Genomic DNA, 19757 nt, shown 5'->3' on the forward strand with positions numbered 1-19757 from the left:
ATTACTAATTAACCCGGTCTCATTTCACAACACAAGATCCAAAATAGCCTGTTCCCTAGTTGGTTCATCGACATACTGTTCTAGAAAACTGTCTCGAATGCATTCCATGAACTTGCCCGCCAAGCTACTTTTATCAATTTGGTTTGTCCAGTCGAAAAGAAGATTAAAGTTGCTCAGGATTATTGCATTATGCTTGTTATATGCTCCCCTAATTTCCTGATCTATTCACCGTTTCTTTACAAAATCTCGTTCATAATTGTAAGGCTTCTGGATTATTTACTGCCACATTAAACACTTAAAATACCTTTTGTGGTTTCACTCTCGCGAACCAAGAATGTGCCACGTGCATTTCCTGGATGTAACAGTAATCGCTCTGCATCCTTGCGACCCATTTTACCAAAATACCACCTAGAAACAAATCAAAGAGCACTTTCATTGAGCAGTGCTGATTTAACAATGTTGACATACACTTTCTAACCAGACACAAATCTAAAAAAACAGGAAAATCATGATACAAACCTGAAATTGTTGACACGAAGTGTACTGTTGTCAGATTTATAATTTGAATTTTTTTTTTGCACTTTTTATTAAAAAGCAATTTTACAAAGTAACTTGACCAAATGAACCAGCCACAAGAGGTTGAAAACTGGTGATAAAAATCAAGAATCCAGTCTCAGGTGAGTGAAAAATCAAAGGAATGAGGGACTAGAAGTGTTACCTGTACCATACTCTGTAGTGTTCTTGGTGTGACATATTGTAGCCTATTCAAATTAAGGGGCTGAGCCCAAAGTATGGGTCCTGTGATACAGGCACACATACATAAAAAATTGGGGCTATAGTGTAAATGCAGCCGGAATCTGGAGTCAAGTCCCAACCTGACACTGAACAACGTGGAGGAAGTTTCATTCTGCTTTCCTTTGGAGTCATTTTGGGCCTTAACTTCATTTACATTTCATAAGTTTGCTGTCAGTGCAAAGCCAAAGCCATTGCATACCAATAACTTGCTAAAGTTATAGTGTAAATGCAGTCCGAGAGACTGGTAAAAGAGAGAAACTGGAGAATGTGCATGTGTACAAAATGCTTGGTGAGTTGTACATTATAAGGGTTAGGGTTAGGGGAGAGGAGGGGTCATATCTCAACATGTAAAGCTGGGAATGAGTTATTGCTATCTGGTGGCTGGAAGAAAGTATCTGTAATCTGGGGACAAAGTGTTGGTCTGACCTGGAAGTGACATGGGATGCGACTGATAGAAAAGTTTGTGCCATCATTTAAAAAAAGGGGTGGTTGTGCAAAGCTCTTGTCCTATGTATGCAATTCTCAGAGATTGTTGTAAGATTGACAGGTTGGGATAAAACAGCTGTGTGGAATTCAGATGATTAGGCCACAGACAATATGTCACACCAAGAACACTAGAGTAGTATAGGTAACAATGACTTTAAATTATATTTGGACTAGCTAGAGCACTAAATGGTTGCAAATGATGGCAATGACGGAAGGTCAATGTTTCCTCAGGGTTGTGGCCTTGAAATTATGGCTATTCCTTGTGATTACAGAAATGTTCAGATTTAACAAATTTAACCATAATTAACAAAACTGCTTTCACTTCTTTTAAAACATCTAACTAGTTTTTTAAATGATGCTCTGAGATGGTTGTTTGTGGGTCAAGGAGTGAATTGATTCAAAAAGAAGCACTTGTCAAAAAGAGACGACTAAGTCTGCCTGTGGAATTGCCCTAGCTGTGAAAGTAGCAAATAACAAAAGAACCAAGAAATGCAATTGCACCAGCCATTAGCGTTAATACATTAAATTACAGCTTCAGGAGTGAGAGAAATGGGTACCACGGTATCTGTGGATGCAACTTCCATTAGAAAGACAGATTTTCAGAAGAATGGGAAGGGGAAAGCATTGTGAAATAAATTGAATAAAGCCGTTACTGTCATGTGAAGTGCTTCCCAGAATTTCAAATCGAAGACGTAAAATGCCATATATGATCAAAAACTGGACCTATAGCACAAATGTGTAAAAACATAAAGACTCCATGACTAATTCAGTATATGTAGTAGGTGAAGATTTCCTGGCAGTCGGCACTATGCATATGGCCAGTTTATATTTGGAGGTGGGGGCGGAAAAAAGAGGGCAAGGAGGAAGGGGATTAACAGTCATTCTAGTATGGTGGATAGCCATTCAAAATGGCTGGAGGTTTTTCCCCACGTCCCAGGCAACTACTACCAAAACCAATTAAATAGTTTGGAATTTATTTACTTATACAACAGATCTGAGGAAGTAACCTTGGACAATGAACCACACTTCACTGCTGCAGAATTTGGTAACTTTATGAAACTAAATGGAATTAAAAGATAATATTGTCTTTCCATTCCACCATACTCCAAATGGGGTTTTGGAAGGATTTGCAAACATTTAAACAAGCACTCTTTAAACAAATACTACATTCTGATGAGAGGAAAATGAAACTGTTAATGCAGCAGTTGGTAAGCTTTCTACTGATGCAGAGAGACATATTAAACCCTAATGGGACATTCTCCCAATGAATTATTTTTTTCCCCCTAAAGTGCCAGCCGAAAACCTTTTCAGCTTGTTGAAGCCTGACTTGGCCAGTGTGGTTGAAACAAAACAAGCATGTCACAAGGCTCTACGTAGCACAAAGTCAAGTGATATTTAATGTGTGCTACATCAACAAGTGCATGTGAAAAAGTAGAGGGAAGGAACCTTTTGTCCAGTGAGTCACCCCAACTACATTAGTGCAATTAATGCCTCGATAGGAGTCTACCAAAAGCAATTAGTCACTATCCCCAGGAAGGACTGACAGATTTAGCTCCTCCCCCTTTCAGAAAGAAGAATTCAGTCTCATCCTGTTTTGTTTCCATTATGCATAGACTACAGAAACAAAAACTGAACGAAAGCTTAATGACAATATTAGCGGACTTACAAATGCAATGGGTTACAGAGTGTGTAAATGCTGTGTGTGTAAAATGGGGTAGGGGTTAATGCAGTCTGGAGGTCAGGAAGTAATAGCTTCTAATGTGGGGAGAAAGCATTAAGTTTGACTTGGAGGTGCCGATGTAGAGGCTAGCAGAAAAGCTTATCCAATAATAAAAAGGTTTTTTGTTGCTGCCTTGCGTTTCTGTTTGAAGTAGCCCAATTATGACTGAGATATTAGAGTGAAGACAGATCATTTGATATTTATATATGGGTATATATAGAATATATATACACCCATATACTGATGACCAGATAGTGCCAATTAAAATACTAACCAATCTGATATAATCACTTATCTAAAAAGGAAAATAAATTGTATTTTATACTGCATCTTTTTACATCAGAAATCATCCAGCAGATATGATTGGCCAAATGGCCACCTTCTGTGTCGTAAGCTTCTATGATTCAAAGTTATCCTCACAAATATTGAAAAAGTCAAACAAAGTAGTCAATTTAAAAAGACCAGCTGGCTGGCCCACAGAACCGATCTCTCAGTCATGCTGCAGCTATGCATCATAACCCCAAATGCTTCTCATCCACCAGCACAAAAGAATTCTGGGAAATTCCTCTCTGACCTCCGAAGGAAATCAAAATGAGTTCCATGACTCCACAGTGACCATGAGACAGCCAATTTCCCTCCTTTTTTTGTACGTAGTGATACGAGTCTGAGCAAGAAACTGGTCCATCTCCCTTTGATGCTTGCAGTGAATCAGCACTCACTTCACAAGCCTACAACGTGTTCCAAAGGTCAATGACTCAGAAAACAAACTCCTGACATGTAATCTGGTTCTACATTTATGTAACTTATACACATACCCTCTCCCTCACCAATCTAATTCAAATAGTCCATTCACATGGACAAGGTCTAGTCCCTTCTTAATTTTAAATACCTTAATAAAATCTCCCCAACGTCCACGGGCTAGAATTTACTAACAATCCGCCAGCGCCCGATTGCCGCTCAAAAGACCGCTAAGATTCCCAAGATTATTGCTGGCGAAAAATTACCCCCCAAAAAATAAAAATAGCCAGCGAAAAAATGGCCGATTCTCGGCGAAAAAGTGGAACTTTGGGTCGATTGGGCGGTTGTTAAAAAAACTGGGCAACAATGAATAAATTTACTAAAAATTTACACAGAGGCTGCGCGTTGGGCCTAGGAGGAGAAAAACAAACAAAAAAAAAAAAAACATAAAAACATTCTCAGGACCCTTTTAACTTAAATCGCTACAAGAGAATTTTAAAATAATTAGTAAAAAACAGTTACTTACCTTTTTCTTGCAGGGCTACTCACCTACCGCCCAGCTCCGCAGATTCTTGTGGGTGTTTTTTTTTTATACTTACCTACGGGTCACTGCTGAGCCAAATATCGCGCCATGGTGATCTGTGGACGATGTATGCCGGCAGTCTGCTCCCCAGCAGTACTTCGAAACCGGCAGCATAACTCAGCTGGGGAATTTCTCGCCGACCTGGTTCTCGCCCAGATCAGTCAATACCGCTGAGAAACTGGGCGGTAAACCACTGGAAATTCTAGCCCTATGTTTTTCCAGAGTAAAAACAGCCACCTTAGCCTATAGTGATAACAAAGAGGGGCTAAACTGCTTTGATCAATTTAGTGGGCCTTCTTTGAACATTTTCCAGAACCTCTATATCACTCCCCATGTGAAGGAACCAAAACTGGGCAAAGTATTCCAAATGAGGCCTAACCAAACAAATTTCCACAAACAGCAATGAGATGAATGACCAGATATGTTTTTGGTGATGACTGAAGGATAACTGTTAGCTAAACCATTGGACAAACTCCCTGCTCTTTGGATAGTGCCATGAAATCTATAATGCCCACCTGAATAGGCAGGCAATCTAATCTCTCTCATCTCATTTGAAGAGCAATGACAATGCTGCAGTCACTCAGTACTAAACTGAAATATCATCTTAAATTATCTGTGAAAATCCTAGAATGGAATTTGAACCCAGAACCTTATGAAGCAGAAGAGAGATTGCTACCAGCTGACAACTTAATTTACTTCAGGCAAGTTCAGCAAACTTTGGACAATAAATAACAAACCCCAAATCAAGTATTTAAGAGTTTGAACCACACCAAGAAGTGCCTGTGTAAACTAGAGGCAATCCTTTGGACATATATGCCAACATAGTTACATAGTGGCTCAAACACAATCTCCCAATACATGCAGCGAATGCTCTCCCTTGAACTGTAATCAAGGTCACACAGCTCCATTTAAGGCGAAGTGCTCCCAAGCATCACTTTAGAATAAAAATGTGTATGTACACACACAGATAACCAACTCCTTCCATGCTCTTCTGATTTATCATTGTTTTTAAGTGGAGCCCTTCCATGAGATCTACTATAATCTACCCACATGAACGTACCATATTAAACCCTGAATGCAGCACCATATCTCACCACAACTTTAGGATAAGGAGGAATATTTACTATGTTTATTTATAAAACCATTGAGTTACTTCAGGCTTCTATAGTTAAAAGCATTTTAGAACTAGAAAAGTGAAAACTGATCACAAATCAATGCTACGAAGCAAGAGCTGCATCAGCAGGAAGGATCTACCATACTGGGTAACTAATGAACAATCTTGAGCCATCTGCCAACCTCATTCCCAATAAACATGTTAAGATACGCAATTAAAAAAAAATTAAGCAGCTAGCAGCAGACATCAAATGGTGACATTTCAGACACCTGCACCAAACTTGCTGAAAGACTTGAAACACAGAACAAGGTCTTACTCTTCGGCTTGGATGGAGTCAGCAGGAGCCACATAATTGCTGGGAATGTAACCTTTCTTTCCTGTAGTGATAGATCGGGCTTCCCACCAGTCGCCTTCCCTGTAACATCACAAGGACAATAAATATACCAAACTCTCTAACTGGTCATACAGTTGGTCATTCATGGATATTGCAATACATTTCACATTAAACACTTTTCAGAAAAGATCTGAAGTATTAAACTGAATTTTGAAATCATATCAAAAAATGTTTTAAGAAAGGAGAAAGAGAACATGCATTTTCATAGCACCTTTCACATCCTGGGGTTGTCTCAAAATATTCTGTACCCAACAAATTACTTTATGACATGAAATCACTGTTTTTATAGAAATCTTAGCAGCCAATTTGGACACAGCAATATAAAGAATGATCACTTAATCTGTTTTTTGGTGGTGTTAGTTGAGGGATGAATTGCTGGCTAGGGCACTAGGAGAACTCTCTGTTCTTCCTCAAAATAGTGCTATGGTATTCAGCTAGACAGGCAGACAGGGCCTTGATTTAATATCCAATCTAAAAATGGCACCTCCAACAATACAGCACTCTCAACATTTTGCAAGCAGCAGTTTACTCAGAATTCTAAAAAGTATTAAAATACAAGAAGCTTTAAAATGCTTCTGAACAAAGTTACTTCAGGAAATTTGAATAGATTCAATAGAGAAAAAGTGTGAAGCTTGAATTAATGGTGAAAAGTGATCACTTTTATTGTTATGTCTACTGTATATATTCACTCAAATTCATGAATCAAATAAGAGAGATGAAGCTGCTATTCCCCACAGATGCTGCAATTGTTTTGCAGAACTATTCAAATCATGGTATTTGCAGTATAGTTTAGGTCAGTGCTTCACAAACTTTAAGGCATGCTGAATTACTAGGAGTGTCCAGCTGGAGCATGGCAAGTGGGCAGGAAAAAAAATAAACAAAGAAGCGGTAAAAAAAAATCCACGCGATTCGATTTGCCATAGGGCATAGATGAATATTGGTCAGTTTCTAAACAATTTAAATATAGTGTGCAGTAGTCACACACCCCCACGGAGTCTATTCAAAATATGATGCACCTCAGCAAAGCAGTGCAATCTCAACAGCACATCACCTCTTAGATGTCTTCTCTAGAATGACCATTAATAAACAGCCGAAATTGTTAACATTTAAATTAGATCTGTAGAATAAGCTTTCTTAAGAAACTCATTGCATTTGAAAGAAATTTAGTTAAATATATTTAGATCTTAAAAGTTCCTTATATATTTGCATAATGCAAATTTCAAAATGTGGTTGTTTCAGGTTATAATTTAATAGAAATGTGTGTAGTTGCAAATGGTTAAGACTGGTATTCTGGGTGATATACACATGAATGAAAATGAAGACAATCGGTCAATCAGATAAAATTCTAATTATAAAACTATGAATCCTACAATATTTCAAATAGTAAGATTTTCAATTTTTGTTTTGTTTCCCTCCATTCATACTGTAATTGCCATCAAAAAAACTAGTATCAGTACCTAGAAAAATTAATTAATTTACAAATATCAAAATGCATAACTAGTGGGACTTGAGATGCTGTGAAACTTCTTTTGGTGGAGTGTAACTACCAAAAGTTTGAGTGCTCCTGGTTTAGGGTCTTTCAGTGTGGTGATTTCATCAACATTTTTCAATTCACACAATGGAAAGCGATGATGGGGGATGCTTATAAGTGACTTACAGCTTTAGTGCAGCATAGTGCTTAATCTTTGAGTTGATTATCCGAAGCTTCTAAAAAATATTGTATTAAACCTGCACAGGAAAGAAAGCTTAAAATATCAGCAATCTTCAAAAGTTCAAAATACTTACGTATTGTTTATGATCTGGAATCTTTCACCCTTTTTGAAAGACAGATCTTCTGTTGTTCTTGCTTCATAATCGTATAAGGCCACAAAAATAGTTACTCCCCCTTCAATAAGATGTATAGACTGCAGTTAGTACCTTTTAAAATCTTGCAGCTTTCCAATATTAACACCCTTAGCACTGATAATTTAAACTAAAATTACAAACTCTTTAAAAATTACTGCAACTTTTATGGTGGTTAGCAATTAATAAGCTCGTATTGGTACACAGGCTAAATACCTAGGCTTGCAAGTTAAGAAAACCTGCAAGAGGAGATTTATACAATGAATTTTTCTCCTTGTTCTTTTAGATAATCAACTACTGCCAGCATGCTTTCCTGCTTCAGTTGCACACACAGGGCAGTCTGTGTCAAGAAAATGGCAACAGCCAATGATAACATTGGGATCAGTTTTCGGAAGGCACACGTCTGTGGGGCTAGATTGATCTTACCATTCTCCTCATTAACAGCACTTAAATGTGAAAATAAGTTTTGGCTGGGATATGAAACTAGAGGCCTTCAGCTATGCAGTATAGATATCATTTTCAACTTGAGCAACTTCACTTACACTATAATTACATACAAGGGAAATAGTATGTATATATATATGCTTAACAATCTACAAATTGCTTAACTGTTGCATGTTGAAACAAATACAGTAGTTTTAAAAATGTTGATACTGAGAAGTAATTTGATGGGACAAAGCCAATAGAACAAGGACTAAATTTGAAACAAGTAAAAGTTACAAAGTGGTGACTAGATGACACGAAGCTTGAATTTTAAAAACTAAGATTGTACTGCAACAAATAAGTGAAGAGTTCTGGCTTTGGGAAGGAATGAGTTACAGTAGAAGACTGCAATGATCTCTATTTCAGCAGCGAGAATTTAGGGAAGAGGAAGTGCGTGTACAATGATGCACTTCTCACTTGCAGAGGACATCTCAGAGTTACAATAAGGATGAGTGGGATACGGTGGCTGAGTGTGGAGAAAGGGCACATAAATGGAGAGGCTAGGATGAGGAGGATTTCCAGTAGAGTTCTAAATCAAGGAGGGAGATGGCAAAGTGGAGGAAAGTGGGTGGAGAACTCAAAGTTCAATCTGAACAAAAGACTGCCATTCATGGCTGTAAGGTAGAAGATCACTAAGGTGAAACAAGGCCTTGGAGTGATTGAAACAAGGATGAGAATTTTCAATCAATTTGCTGGGGCACAGGGAGCTTGGAAAGCATAGGGGCAACAGCAGTATGGAACTTATGCTTGTGTAGGGTTGATATGGAATGGCCACTTATGTTGACTTTGAAGAAGTTAAGCTTGGGGTGATGAAGGCAAAGTAGGGTTTCGGCAGCAGAAAGGGAGAGATTGGGCAGACGTGGTCAAACTTTGAGGTTCAAGCAGACTGTTTAGTTAAGGAATGAATGCAGCAGAGGAAGTAGAGTGCAGGGTCAAGTAGTAGCAGGGTTACAGCATTTCTGGCTCAGTGCAAGATGATGAAATTGTGATCACAGGCATGGAAGTGCTGACAGGAGCTAAAGAGAATGGCATCTATCTTCCCAACATTCAACTGGAGGAAGTGTGACAAGAGGCTTTAGAACAGCCTCCTAGAGGCTTTAGAACAGCCTCCTAGATATGGGAGTAATATTCAAGTCTTGGGACAGACTTGGCTTCACAGATAGTTAAGAGGTATGAGGAGAAAATGTTTGGTATGACAAAGAAAACAGCTTCAGAAAGAGAGATGTGGGATTTCAATGTAAATAATGAGGCTAAGAATGCTGGTAGGTTAAGGGCCATCAAGAGTTGGAGATAGTATCTATTGGTTAAACTTGCAAGACACGAAGAAACTGGCTGTAGAATTGAAAGAAATTAGATGTCATTGCTTCAGAGAAGGGGATGGGAGAGACCAAGAAACTGATTCAACCACGAGAGCGAAATGGACGTGGTGAGCAACAAGGATGTACAAATTTAAGAATGTTACTGAATGGACAGTTAAATCAGCAGCAGAGAGTGGACAGGGCTGGATGAGAAGTGGAGAAGGAGGTCATTAAAGGAATAGAGTAGGAAAGAGAAGAGTTTAAAAAAAATTGTTCATGGGATGTAGGCATCGCTGGCAAGGTCAACATTTATTGCCCATCCCGAATAGCCCTTGAGAAGTTGGTTGTGAGCCGCTTTCTTGAACCGCAGCAGTCTGTGTGGTAAAGGTACTCCCATAGTGCTGTTAGAAAAGGAGTTTCAGGATTTAGACCCAGCGATAATGAAGGAACGTGATATATTTCCAAGTCAGGATGGTGTGACTTGGAGGGGACGGTGTTCCCATGCACCTGCTGTCCTTGTCATTCGAGGTGGTAGAGGTCGTGGGTTTGGGAGGTGCTGTCAATGAAGCCTTGACAAGTTGCTGCAGTGCATCTTGTAGATTAGAGGCGGGCAAAATACAGCCCAGGGGCTGCATTCGGCCCGTGGAATGTTTCTGGAAATTACGGAAGGGAAGGGAGGAAGGAAAGACTTGCATTTATATAGCGCCTTTCACGACCACTGGACGATCCAAAATGTTTTATAGCCAATGAAGAACTTTTTTTGAAGTGTAGTCACTGTTGTAATGTAGGAAACATGGCAGCCAATTCACACACAGCAAGCTCCCTCAAACAGCAATGTGATAATGACCAGATAATGTGTGTTTGTTATGTTGATTGAGGGAAAAATATTGAGGGATAAATACTGGCCAGGCCACCGGGGATAAATTCCCTGCTCTTCTTTGAAATAATGCCATGGGATATTTTACGTTAACTTGAGAGAGCAGACAGAACCTCGGTTTAACGTCTTATCTGAAAGAATGCACCTCCGACAGTGCAGCACTCCCTGAGCACTGCACCGGAGTATCAGATTTATGTGCTCAAGTCTCTGGATTGGGACTTGAACCTATAACCTTCTGACTCAGAGGTGAGAGTGCTACCCACTTGAGCCACAACTGACACAAAAGGTTTTTGTTTCTGGTGTTTTGATTCGCTGCTGCTGGGGCTGCGTGGCCTCTAGGGGTCGATGGATTTGATATGTTTCATCTGCAGGATCTCTTGTGTTGGTTTTGTCTGAATCAGTCTCCCCAGCACTCCTCTGTATTTGAGATTCTTCTTAGCCAATCCCGAGTCGAGGATGACTTGCTTCCACACTAAAATGAGTTCTAAGGTGACTGATGAGACCAATGCGGGATCAACAGTCCCTGTCACAGGTGGGGCAGATGATGGTTGGAGGGGGGGTAGGTGGGGTGCTTGGTTTGTCGTACGCTCCTTCCGTTGTTTGTACTTGGCTCACGCGTGCTCTCAGCGAAAAGACTCGAGTGTTCGGTACTTCTCGGATGCTTCCCCTCCACTTTGAGCGATCTTGGGCCAGGGATTCCCAAGAGTCAGTGGGGATGTTGCACTTTTTCAAGGAGGCTTTGAGGGTGTGCTTGAAGCATTTTCTCTGCCCTCCTGGGACTAGCCTGCCGTGACGTACCTCGGAGTGGAGAGCTTGTTTCGGGAGTCTAGCATGCAGACAATGTGACCTGCCCATCAGAGCCGATCGAGCTTGGACAATGTGTTAATGTTGGGGATGCTGGCCTGAGAGAGAACGTTGACATTGGTGCGCCTATTTTGCCAATTAATTTGCAGGTTTTTGCGGAGGCAGCATTGGTGCTACTTCTCCAGTGCTTTGAGGTGCCTACTGTATATCGTCCATGCCTTTGAAGCATATAGGAGGGCGGTTATCACCACTGCTCTACAGACCATGAACTTGGTGCCAGGTTCAAGATCCTGGTCTTTGAACCCTCTTTTTCTAAGGCGGCCAAAGGCTGCACTGGCACACTGAAGGCGGTGTTGGACTTAGTCATCGATGTCTGCCCTTGCTGATAGTAGGCTCCCAAGGTATGGGAAGTGGTCCACATTGTCCAAGGTCTTGTCATGGATCTTGATAATCAGGGAGCAGCACTGTGTGGCGGGGGAAGGTTGGTAGAAACCTGTGTCTTACTGATGTGTAATGTAAGGCCCAGACTCTCTCACGCTTCAGTACATATTACCCCTCTGTATCTGAGACTATTGGAATAGACTGGAGGGGTCTTTTGCAGTGCGCGCTGTCGAGCTTCGAGTGTTGTTGGTGTCGAGCTACATTCATCCAGGCAAGTGGAGAGTATTTCATCACACTCTTAACTTGTGCCTTGTAGATGTTGAAAAGGCTTTGAGGTAATGCATTCGCCGCAGAATACCCAGCCTTTGACCTCCTCTTGCAGCCACAGTATTTATGTGGCTGGTCCAATTAAGTTTCTTGTCATTGGTGACCCCCAGGATGTTGATAGTGGGGGATTCGGCAATGGCAATGCCGTTAAATGTCAAGGGGAGGTAGTTAGACTCTCTCTTGTTGGAGGTGGTCATTGCCTGGCGCGAATGTTACTCATCACATCAGCCCAAGCCGGAATGTCACTCAGGTCTTGCTGCTTGCCAGCACAGACTGCTTCATTATCTGAGGAGTTGCGAATGGAAATGAACATTGTGCAATCATCAGCTAACATCCCCACTTCTGACCCCATGATGGAAGAAAGGTCATTGGTGAAGCAGCTGAAGATGGTTGGGCCGAGGATACTGCCCCGAAAAACTCCTGCAGCAATGTCCTTTGGCTGAGATGATTGGCCTCCATAAACGACAACCATCTTCCTTTGTGCTTGGTATGACTCTAGCCAGGAGAGTTTTGCCAGATTCTCAGTGACTTCAATTTTACTAGGGCTCCTTGATGCCGCATTCAGCCAAATGCTGCCTTGCTGTCAAGGGCCTCACTCTCACCTCGCCTCTGGAATTCAGTTATTTTGTCCATGTTTGGACCAAGCTGTAATGAGGTTTGGAGCTGAGTGGTTCTAACGGAACCCAAACTGAGTATCTGTGAAGTTATTGGTGAGTAAGTGCTGCTTGATTACAGTGTCGTGGACAGATTTTTTTTTATATAAGTACTGTCATGGACAGATGTATTTATGACGGGTAGATTAGTGAGGACAAGGTCAAGTAGGTTTTTCCCTTGTTTTAGTTCTCTCACCACCTGCCACAGGCCCAGTCTGGCAGCTATGTTCTTCAGGACTTGGCCAGCTTGGACAGTAGTGGTGCTACCGAGTCACTCTTGGTGATGGACATTGATGTCCCCTACCCAGAGTATGTTCTGTGCCCTTGCTATATTCCCAGTGCTTCTCCTAAGTGGTGTTCAACATGGAGAAGTACTGATTCATCAGCTGTGGGAGGGCAGCAGGTGGTAATCATCAGGAGGTTTCCAAGCCCATGTTTGACCTAACGCCTTGAGACTTCATGGGGTCTGGAGTCAATGTCGAGGACTCCAATGAGTAGAGGCCCAACTCTTCAACCTTTCCTCATAAGTCAACCCCCTCATCTCCGGAATCAACCTAGTGAACCTTCTCTGAACTGCCTCCAAAGCAAGTATATTCTTTCCTAAATATGGAAACCAAAACTCTACGCAGTATTCCAGGTGTGGCCTCACCAATACCCTGTATAACCTTAGCAAGACTTCCCTGCTTTTATATTCCATCCTCTTTGCAATAAAGGCAAGATTCCATTGGCCTTCCTGGTCATTTGCTGTACCTCCATATTAACCTTTTGTGTTTCATGCACCAGTACCCCCAGGTCCCACTGTACTGCGGCACTTTGCAATCTTTCTCCATTTAAATAATAACTTGCTCTTTGATTTTTTCTGCCAAAGTACATGACCTCACACTTTCCAAAATTATACTCCATCTGTCAAATTTTTGCCCACTCACATAGCCTGCATGTCCTTTTGCAGATTTTTTGTGTCCTCCTCACACATTGCTTTTCCTCCCATCTCTATATTGTCAGCAAACTTAGCTACGTTACACTCGGTCCCTTCTTCCACGTCGTTAATATAGATTGTAAATAGTTGGGGTCTCAGCACTGATCCCTGCGGCACCCCACTGGTTACTGATTGCCAACCAGAGAATGAACCATTTATCCCGACTCTCTGTTTTCTGTTAGTTAGCCGATCCTCTATCCACGCTAATATATTACTCCCAACCCCGTGAACTTTTATCTTGTGCAGTAACCCAAGATAGTCATAAACATAGCTTTGACAAGATGTCATTTACAAATGGTAACAGATCTTGTCCAAGGTGATGGCAGATGAGTCTCAAGAGCCGAGAACAGGCAAAAAAATCACTATCGGGGCAGACAAGCTGAAAACATATATACAGAAGACCATTGGTCCAGCTAGGCTATCCTCTCAGTTTGTTTACTATGATTCTAGAACAAAAAATTCTGTATCAACTTTCCTAATAGTAATTCATTTAATCCTTATTACAAATAAACTGCCATGGATTTCTGTTCCATCAACCTGGCTGGTAATCTATCCCACAATTCTATCACCCTCTTCTTAAAAACTGTAGCCTAAATTTTCTAATTAAATATTATGTCAAACTGTGTTCCCTAATTCCTCAACCCTGTGCCTAACAAAGTAACTTTCTTGGATCCAAATTTTCTGTATTTGTGAAAATGTTGAAGACCTCTATCAAGTCAGCCTTTCTCCTCTTTCCCAGAGTAAAGTCCCATGGTAGACAAACTTTCTTTATAACTCAACCCTCCAAGTTCACGAATCAGCCTCAAAGCCCTGTTCTGGACTCCTTCCAATAATTCTGCATCTTCCCAGCAATTTTGTGACCAAAACAGAACACGATTCTCCAGGGGCAGTGTGACTAAAGTCAGAAACATCTTCAAAATTAACTTTTCTGACAAAGTCTCAACATTAATAACAGCTATAAATCCCATTTTATTTGCTTACTTCACCACTTGCAAACACTGAACTGATGGTTTGAATGACTTATCCATCAAAACTCCTCGATATCTTTCTTGCTGTTACTCAAGCGCACATCAGCTCCACTCCAAAGTCTTGTGTCTTCTGTCTAATGTCTGACTTTACACATCTGTGTTGATCTCTATGTGCCAGCTCCTTGCCCATTGAACTAGCCTGTCTACATCCCTTTGAATTATTGCACATTGGCTGCACCCAATTTGGTGTCATATGCAACCTAGAGACACAATAAGCAGTATTTTGCCATTGAAGTCATTTATAAAAATCATCAACAGCAGCAGCCCCAACACTGACCCCTGTGGGACTGCACTGGTGACCATTTCTGGTCTGATACTTCCCCATGCACCAGCAGTCTTTGTCTATCTTTCAGCTGTATGTGAATCTAGCCTGATACTTTGCTATCCCTCCCACAGGAACACATTTTGAATCAGTCGTATTATATGTGACAGTGCCAAATACTTTCATGAAATCTAGGTCAGTAGCATCCACGGCTTGATCCTTATCCACCAAATAATCCACCAAAAGGACTTCAGTAAAAAGTCAGACGTGACTTACCCCATCTGAACCCATCCTAGCTTTCCCTAAGCCTTGGCCTTCCATATGATCGCTTTTGCTACAACTTAAAGTCTTGAATACTTTTCCCACAATCGAGGCAAGATTTACAGGTCAGTAATCTGCATGTACATCCCTTGCCTCTTTTCAAGATGATGCTACTTTCCAATCCATTAAGATGTTATTTCACGCTAGTAAGTTTTGAAAGACCCCAGAAGGGATTTGCAATTTCCTTAGCGAATCCTACATGCACCCTCGTGAGGAAACTGATAACTATTATGACTGTAGCAAAGATTACACCAGAGCTTTTAAGATGATGGATAATTAGAGAGTTCAAAGCAGCTTCCATAACTTTAGAGTACACTAATACAAGAGCAATAGCGTAGTTTGAAGGTAAAGGGAGTTCATCTCTCAAGTCAGCTAAATATGACCAAATTTTCAAGGAGAAAAAGGTAAAGGTAAGTCCATAGGCACACAGCTTGAGGATGCTGGGGCGGATAACGTCAAGATCAGAGAATGTACTATCCAAAAGACCAGAGATAAAATTTGATGTTGGTCATAATGATAAAGTAAAACGGAGCAAGACTGAGAATTTTTTTTTCCTACTGAGATCATTGAAGTTAGAATCGGAAAGGAGAGTGAGCAACGTGGTTAAGAACCCAGATACACGATGCCTTTCTGGTCAGTGTTTCTATTAAATACCACAGATTAAGTCGTCACACATCCTTATCATATATACTGAACTTGCTTTGAAGTTTAAATACTGGGTATATTTAAATTTCAATAAATAGTTACACAAAGGACTCTGGTAAGTCCTTTAAACAAAGGAACGCTAGTATTCCAAATCTTAAGAGTATCCATCACATGCTGTAAAGATGGTCTTCCTCATTCCTTGGAAAAAATACCAACCTTTAGAAACAACCAAAAATGTCTATTATTCCAGAAGGGGATAATTGCACAAGGGCACTGTCCTTTTTAAAGTTTGCACCATTGTGCTACTATTTTGATTAGATGATTTTTTTCCCCACTCTGCTGTATACAAGGCTTAATTCTGAACTGTATTCTTGGTTCTTTAACTCTAGAAGACAGAATTTAAATTGGGGTGTAATATAAAAGATAAACGAAGAAAGGGAGGAGAGGGAGGCAAGTATCTTTGTATGTGGAGGTTAAACCTTTTAAAGAATGAAGATCATAGCAACAGTAGTTAATCCTACATTCTTCCACATTCCTTTAACCTTTTTATAATAACTGGAAGTAAAACAAAGCAGTATAGAAATTGGCAGTGGAATCATGAAGACCTATCATTTCCAGCCTACATTGAACATGGTGGGACTGAAGAGCTTGTTGCCCATAACTGTCACATCATGGTAATCCTCAGTGAAAGTATGCAAGTTGTTTCAGATAGCTGATTTACCGATGTTTTCTTTCCAAATTTCTCCCTTCTCTCTTTTCTTGAAGGCTGGAGTATAGCCCCACAGGAACGAAGCCAATCTGCAAATTGCATTTCTATAGCGCCTTTAATGTAATAAATATTCCGTCGTGAAAGAAAATGCTAAGCATTGGAATTTAGGGAAGATGGCGAAGGCAAGTCACTTAGGCTTCAAGGAGGCTTTGGAAGGTGGGGACAAAAGCTGCACGTTGAAGGGGTTGAGCAAGGCAGTTTGATTGCAGATCCAAGTGGTCATTATTCATATGAACTTCAACAGTGAATCTGAACAGCCTATTTGGCTGTGTGCTGGGGGCATACAAGAGTCTAATCCTTCACCCAACAACCACAAATGTGCTTCCAGCACAGGACGCAGTGATCAGAAAGAGGAACCACAATGATGTTCCCCTCTGTGGTCCGGGGATACCGAGGACAATTGATCATATTTTGAGATTTTTGATCATTTTGTTTCCCTCAGACTATTTGGGAATGAGATACATTTAACATGTGTTTTAAAAAAAAGCTAATTCGCAGAGGTTTATAAAGAAAAAAAAACAGGCTGCAACAGAGACAGCAAGGTTTTATGTATTAGTGAGCCAAATATCCTTATTATTGCGAACATTAAGCAATTCATTGTTTCTGATGCCCTAACAAAAACACACCTGTTACAGTAGGGATAATTCCGTGAACCCAGGATGTCTGCTGAGAATATACTCTTGGTAGAGGAGGTAGTCTGTTTGGTTGACAAGCCTACTGGCGAATATCTGAACAGGGAAGGAGTCGAAGGCCCCACCCTTCCACTTCCTGTGAATACTCAGAATATAGGAGAAAAAGAGACAAATGGACAGGCAGTGAGGTTTTAAAATGGGAGATTGCAAGGTGCAGCTCTGTGCCCAGAGCTGTAAGCTAAAATAAAAGCAAGTTTTTGCAGTTAGCAGTTGTATAGAAAGAAAAGTAATACCAAAAATGAGTCAGTTAGCACATGAAAAAGGATGTACGGTTTATTATATTTTGTCTAAAAGAACAGAGATTGAGTGAATAAAATGGGATTTGCTTTAACAATTACTTTGTACACTGACTCACTGCAAGATAAAGCAACTTAACTATTTGCCTTGTCTCACTCGTATTTCTATATTTAGATCACACCCCTGGGTTATGCTATCACATAATTAAATATTGGGCAGAACAGACACAGTCCAGAAAGTGTAACATTTTGGGAAACAGTATAAGAGTAATTTGATACAAGACATATGGTTAAGTATAGCATGTTTGGAAGGAACAGGTGACTTTGGAGTTATGGTTCCCAAAGTCAATCCCTTCATCTCAGGTTGGTTCCTGAGATGAAGGAATTGACTTATGAAAAAGGTTGAGCCTATACTCATTGGAGCTTAGAAGAATGAGGTGTGATCTTATTGAAATATATAAGATACTGAGAGGGCTCGACAAGGTAGATGCAGAGAGGATGTTTCCACTTGTGGGGAATCTAGAACTAGGGGGCATAATTTAAGAATAAGGGATTGCCCATTTAGAACTGAGATGAGGAGGAATTTCTTCTGAGGGTCGTAAATCTGTGGAATTCTTTGCCTCAGAGAGCTGTGGAAGCTGGGTCATTGAATATATTTAAGGTGGAGATAGACAGATTTTTGAACGATAAAGGAATGAAGTGTTATGGGGAGCGGACAGGGAAGTGGAGCTGAGCCAAGATCAGATCAGCTATGATCTTATTAAATGGCGGAGCAGGCTCGAGGGGCCAAATGGCCTACTCCTGCTCCTATTTCTTATGTTCTTTCCACTACTGGGTTTTTTCCCACCTTATGTATGGGTCTGTTGTAGATTAACTGATACAGGCTGAATACCATGGTTAGTCAAGAACTGCATTATTGTTGCATCATGCTACTACCAGGATGGTAGAAGGTGAACTAGATAAACAGTGATCTTTTTTCATCTAGCTATTCCTGTGTAGCAGGGTCAGCTAACAATACAGAATGGGAATTGGACTTTGCACCTTATAAATCTGTATGGTTCAGAAATTCACTGGATAAAATCTCTGATTGGGGGGGGGGGCCTTAAAAAAACCTTCAAAAGCCCTCCATGTTCCCTCAAGATAAGATAGCTGCACAAGAATGACCCAGCAAACCCTGTTTTGTTTCATTCCCAGTGACTGCACAACCAAGATAACTTTGAAACCTGACAGGAGTGCAAAAATGAGCTGATTTCTACTAAATTAAAGTAGACCCGAAGTGCTAATACGAAATGCAGTGAAATACTAACTGAGGTAAATAACAGATGCCTGTTGGAAAGGAAAACTTTGCCAAAATTTTGTGTCAGATTTTTGTGTGTTAAAAGTTACTAGCTATAAGAACCTATGGTGGTTTCTAGTGAAGAGCGAGAAGGGGAAGAGCACATCATAGCTGAAGCTGATCTCGTCTATATGTGCACATCCAGCAAATGTTATTGGATACCGATCAGAAGTAGGGACTGAGGTCAACTGTAGTACTCCTACCATCACCGTGACCAAGATGAGCTACTCAACACAGACCAGAGATTAAAGCTTGAATGCTGTTCTCTTTATGGCGCAGCTACTCACTGCTTTACCTAAATAACCTAGCAAGGGAGGTAATATGTTTCTCTGATGTGAGCACACAACAGACAAGACTACTGCAGTAATGGAGAAAAGGACTAAAGGTGTGAATGGGGTGAAGACCACCTGACCAAAAATAGCAGTAGAATGGGACAAATGTCTTAAAAGGACAACTTGTACTTTTATAACACTTTTAATGTAGTGAAATGTTCCAAGGTGTTTTACAGGAGTATTATCAAACAAAATTTGTCACTGAACCACATAAGGAGATATTAGGGCAGATGACCAAAAGCTTGGGAAGAGGTAGGTTTTAAAGTGCTTCCTAAAGGAGGCAAGAGTGGTAGAGAGGAGGAGAGGTTTAGGGAGAGAATTCCAGAGATTACATCTTTGGTACAGTTGCCAATGGTGGAGCGATTAAAGTCAGGGTTGGTCAAGAGGCCAGAATTGGAGGAGCGCAGAGATCAGAGGCTTATAGGGCTGGAGGAGATTAGAGGGGCGAAGCAGTGGAGGGATTTGAAAATAAGAATAATATTTTTAAATCAAGGCGTGCTTAACCAGGAGCCAATGTTGATCAGTGAGCACAGAGTGATAGGTGAATGGGACTTGGTGCGAGTTAGGACATGGGCAGCAGAGTTTTGGATTATCTCAATTTTACCGAGGGTAGAATGTGGGAGGCCGGCCAGGAGTCCATTGGAATTGTCACGTCTAGTAGTAAC

At 40.7% G+C, this 19757-nt stretch overlaps 1 protein-coding gene across 1 annotated transcript in view; it reads right to left on the reverse strand.

Moving 5' to 3' along the window:
* yes1 (YES proto-oncogene 1, Src family tyrosine kinase) overlaps positions 1 to 19757 on the reverse strand; it is a 71644-nt gene that overhangs the window by 26565 nt on the left and 25322 nt on the right. The window contains exons 3-5 of the mRNA XM_070893017.1: positions 7616 to 7715; positions 5753 to 5851; positions 305 to 408 (exon numbers count right to left, since the gene is read on the reverse strand). Of these exons, the coding sequence (XP_070749118.1) occupies positions 305 to 408; positions 5753 to 5851; positions 7616 to 7715 (303 nt within the window). The remainder of the gene's footprint in view (positions 1 to 304; positions 409 to 5752; positions 5852 to 7615; positions 7716 to 19757) is intronic.

This window comes from Pristiophorus japonicus, chromosome 1, assembly GCF_044704955.1.
Source record: "Pristiophorus japonicus isolate sPriJap1 chromosome 1, sPriJap1.hap1, whole genome shotgun sequence".
Lineage (NCBI taxonomy): Eukaryota > Metazoa > Chordata > Chondrichthyes > Pristiophoridae > Pristiophorus > Pristiophorus japonicus.